General features: G+C 56.1%; 1 protein-coding gene across 1 annotated transcript in view; it reads right to left on the bottom strand.

Moving 5' to 3' along the window:
* The window catches only part of LOC113202533 (cytochrome P450 307a1-like), a 9755-nt gene extending 7155 nt beyond the window's left edge, over nucleotides 1-2600 (bottom strand). Inside the window, exon 1 of the mRNA XM_052270954.1 lies at nucleotides 2423-2600. Within this exon, the coding sequence (XP_052126914.1) occupies nucleotides 2423-2471 (49 nt within the window). The 5' untranslated portion in view covers nucleotides 2472-2600. The remainder of the gene's footprint in view (nucleotides 1-2422) is intronic.
* Between the last annotated feature and the right edge of the window lie 2271 nt (nucleotides 2601-4871).

Below are 4871 nucleotides of genomic sequence, written 5' to 3' on the forward strand. Positions count from 1 at the left end.
GACCTTGGCCACAGCTGCTCGTCGCATGACGCTTGTGCCCGTCCCTACAAGCGAGGGTGGGGAGGGGGCGGGCAGAAGATCTTTTGTTATCAGTCTCAGACGATCTGCATAGGAAAACAGTGACAAGCCTCCCCCCCCCCCTCCTCTTTTTCCATCAGTCCACGCAGAGCCGGGTAATAATGTAATGGGTCGAAACATTTGAGTTTACTTGCATAATATTCTATGATTTTGCTAGCTTGCGCTTGCAAATAAGTTACTGACAAAAAAACTGCGCTTCCCTTCCCTGCCCGTCGCGTTGATCATCACGATTCCTGTGAGTATCGTTTGACGTAAGACACGACCCGAGCTGCTTTGGCACAATTTCGTCGTCGCGTCTAGAATAATGCATTATATAACGCGTGAACGGCTCTCCGACCCCCGAACCCCCCTTGTCCCGCTGATAGATGTCCCATTTCGTGGGAGAACGAAAGCCTTACGTCAGCGCAGTCTGGCCCTCCCCGACGACCCCCTAGAGGGCATACCAGCGAAAACCACAGAGGTTCGTAAAATACCAAAGTCACGTATTTTGACGTCTTTTAGATTCCTGCGCACAATCCACGGCAGATGGGGGATAAAGTTTTGCACAATTTGGCCTATTTAGAAAAAAAATGCAAAATACCATCAAAGTTGAAAAATCGTAGGCTACTCCAGTCAGCGAAAGTTGATGTAAAATATCATAAAGACCACGGTAAGTCAATATAAAGGTACACATCTTGTGGTATGACCGAGGGTATGGCGTACCCAGCCAAGTTTGGTCCGTCCTAGGCCGCCACTAGTAGTTTTTCTAGAACATTCGAAAGCGATTCGTCGCCCTTATCTCAAGTGTCCCGTTAGATTGGCAGCGCGTGTTTATGCGTGGCGGGTTCAGCAGGCCAGCAGAGGCATCCCCTGGGCCACATCTAACCACTGCATCTACCGGCACACAATAAACAACCGAAAAACAGCGAGCCTCCTGCATTGCATTCCTCAAGTTGTTTACCTCCTTCGGAAATCACACGATCTCTCACAGCCGCGTTGCTTTCGCGGAACCCTCGCCGGCTCTGCTCTGGGGTGCATGGACCGGGCAGGAGGCATCGACGTCACAGTGCAGGGCGGGGCGGGGCGGGGCGAGGCGAGGCGGGGTGAGGAGGACGATGACCCAAATGGGGGCATGGAGCCCCCGGGAAAGAGTGACGCCAACGCGACCCCAACTCCAACCTGTTGTCCAACTGCCTGCACCTCAATCGGCTGCAAGGGTGACGTCAGGACACCAGGGCCTCCTGCATCTCCGTCCCACACCGCTCTGACCGCTCGGCTCCTCGCCGTCCACCTACGTCCACCCCACCTTGGTCCACCCCCCCCTTCCCTCCCCCGCCACACCCCACCCCGCCCCACCCCGCCCCGCCAGCACGTGCGACCGCTACACGTCGTGGCACAGGGGATGCTAGAGCGTGGAATTGAATCGAAATCGTCTATCCGAAATGAAATATGGTGTAGGAAACAACACTTCCTCCAATTCAAATCGGAAAAGATTCCCCTGCTCTCTTCCATAATGGAAACCCTGTCGCAGAGAAGAAGCTCCGAAAGGAGATCGCAGACGCCCCGAGAGATCTTGCCCACCGCGCCACGGCTGCTGCTGCCTACTTTTCAATTCGGACCTGGTCTGGCCAGACTCGTCTGAATACTTGCTCCACAGACTTACGCTTTGGAAAGTCGTGAAATTCAAAGTCCAGTCGGGAAGAGGTTCTTTTGGAGAGCGGGGTGGCTCCGAGACGCTGCCTCAGGCTCACCGTCAGCTATCCTTCTACCGGCCGTACCGGGTGAAACTGTGTATAGTGTATTTCGACTAACGGAGGAAGAAGAACAGCGGGTAGAACATAAGCGTTACCGATTGGTCTAGAGCTTCCCGCCTCTACATCACGCCGGTAGTGGGGGTAGGCGCTCGGCCAATCAGGAACCTTTATGTTCTACCCGCTATTCTTATTCCTCCGTTAGTCGAAATACACTATACGCAGCAGTGTTGCGGGATTGCATACTCAATATGGCCGCAGGGGCCATGGCCCCTTACTGGTGTAAAGAGTAGGCAAATCCCCAACACTGCTGCGCTTTCTCACGTTACACCCCAAACACAACTTGCGCCGCGACTACTTGAGGCTCTTCCTCAAAGCTACATTTTGCACCGCGCTGGTCGGGGGCCACTTTCCAAAGCTAGCAAATGGGGCCTCTGACGACGGCCGCCCAAAAGTGTACAACTTGCACCAGGCTATCCTGGTCAGGCCACCATTGGTCACTATTTGGGTGGGCGGTTCACATTCTCTGACAACACCCAGCAGCCGACAATACACAATGAAGAAACAGAGTCGTGCCAACACGAAAACATAGCCAAGTTTACAGTGTACGGTACCTCCGAGTAATGAGTAATGATGGTTCATCCGCCCGCCGGACACGGTCATGGGCTAGGTGGTCCCCTCCTTTTGATCATTTTGCTCATCACAAACACCATGACAATCGAACAGTCACAACATATAACACAAAATGCACTCCGACACCTCGCGACAACTTTGCCCGCCCCGGCTATGCACTGCAACTGACCGCTCGCGCAGCTCGCTCGGCAGAGCCACTTGCAGTCCCTCTCTCTCATTCGGTGAGAGCCAATCAGCTGCCTGCGTGGCGCTCTTTCTCTCTCGCGCGCTCACAGCGCACACTCCGGCAGCCCGGCCCGGAGCGGCTGCATCCGAAAATGTCACCGGCCAGCGCGCGAGCCAGCTGGCTTAGCGGGTTCGAGTAATCACGTGAAATCTTCAGAGTCCGTTAGGAAGTCTCCAAGGACTTTTTGTCAATATTTTTCATGAGTGTTCCTCCATGAAACCCCACAATTTTTTCTAACTGGGAGAGGGGGTTAGCCGAAACCCACTAGATCCACACCGGTCAAATTAGGGATATTCCGGTAAATGCAGAAAAATGCGGGGAAGAAGAAAACGGAAATCGCTATGCTTAAACATGGTGACTGCCGTTTTCTTGTTCACTGCATTTTTCCGCATTTCAGCTTTACCGGAATGCTTTATTGCCGTGTGTTGTGATGTGTGATGTGATAGCGTCATGAAACTGCGTAGCGGTCGATGGCGGTTGTACGTAAGGGCAATAATCAAACCATAATATGACCACCATCTATAGAATAAATATATACAGGTGTAAGTACCAGGACCAGGTCAGATGCAGATGCTCGACCGGCCCCCGCTCCGCTCCAGCCACCGCACCCCCGCCCCCGCCGCGCCGCGGAAGCGAGTCTGCTGCGACGCGATTTGGAATAAGGCGGTCGGTGGGTCCTTCCCTTCTCTTTCCGAGAAAGGGGACCGCGGCCCCGGCGAACGCGGCCGGCTCATTCTGCATGGCAGGCCGCTGCCGCTGTGAGCCGCTACGATTTCTACCGCTCGGGTCAAGACCAGGTCACCAGGCTGGTTCCGATCCGAGCGGATATTGGGCCAATATAGGTCCGTTAGCGCAGGGAAGTAAACCTCAGAACCCGATTTGGACTCAGCCCAAGAGGACTCCTCTGCAACAAAAACTCAATGCAATGTCTAATTTTGAGCTAGAGAAGAAATGGGAAGAAATGCTCTCAGAGTGGCATATCCCATAGAGTTATAGGCTTATAGATTCCGTAAAGTACCCTGACACTAATTTAATGAATCACGTCAATTTTTAAATTGTTTTGGCATCAACTTTTGTGAGATTTTTAATCCTTTCCACTTAATGTTATTCTTCCTCTTAGACTCATCTGGAACTGGCACGGGGCACCCCGCACCTCCACCCCTCCCGGCGCCCGCCAAAGCGCTCGGGGCGCGCGCGGCGTCGCGCCTTGCGCTGCCCCGCTTACATGCCAATCGGGTTGACGATCGTAAAGGGATTGCCGCCACGATCCAGCGGGCGCGTGCGCCCCGGCGCGCCCCTTGGACGCAGCGCCAGCGCGCCCCTTGGACGCAGCGCCAGCGCGCCCCTTGGACGCAGCGCCAGCGCGCCCCACATTCGACAAAGTCAACAACCGGCGGTGCGCGGAGGCGCTGCCGACAGCGTGGCCGTGTGGCACGCACACAACGGAGTTGTTGTTTACCAGCGAGATACGGAAGGAAAAACTGCGGCGCCACACCGGGAGCCTGCGTAACCTTGGCCTCGGCGGGGCTGCGCCTCTGGGCTGCGCTGCGCTGGGCTCCTCGGCCGAGGGCCGGGCCTCCCGTTCGCTCACGGGGAGTGGTGCGCGTGCTGCGGGGCGCCCCGCGCCCCACCACCGCCATATGCGGACGTGCCGCGGGCGTGAGGCACCGCCAGGGCGCCGCCATGGCACCGCGACGCAGCGCTGGGCGGCGCACGCGGGGAAGACCACGCGGCGCCCGCACGCCATGCCACCGCCACCACGCGCCCCGCTCAGGGGCTCGTCGCGGGCTCCCGGCGGGCTGGCCGCCACAGCCCGCCACCCCGCCCCGAGCCCGGGGACCGGTGTGGCAGGCGCGGCTGCAGAGCGAATGTGTGCCCACCCCGCTACCTTGCCGCCACCCCTCCCTCTCTTAGTAAATATTGTTGATGCCAGTTAGCGAACTAACTTTAGAGCACTCGTTTAGAGCATTCACTTGGAGCACTAACTTAGCACTCGTTTAGAGCACTCGCTTAGAGCACTTACTTAGAGCACTCACTTAGAGCACTCGCTTAGAGAACTCATTTAGAGCACTCGCTTAGAGAACTCATTTAGGGCACTCGCTTAGAGCACTCACTCACTCACTCACTCACTCACTCACTCACTCACTCACTCACTCACTCACTCACTCACTCACTCACTCACTCACTCACTCACTCACTCACTC

This window comes from Frankliniella occidentalis, unplaced genomic scaffold (genome assembly GCF_000697945.3).
Source record: "Frankliniella occidentalis isolate FOCC.00 unplaced genomic scaffold, Focc_3.1 Scaffold144, whole genome shotgun sequence".
NCBI classification, from domain to species: Eukaryota; Metazoa; Arthropoda; class Insecta; order Thysanoptera; family Thripidae; genus Frankliniella; species Frankliniella occidentalis.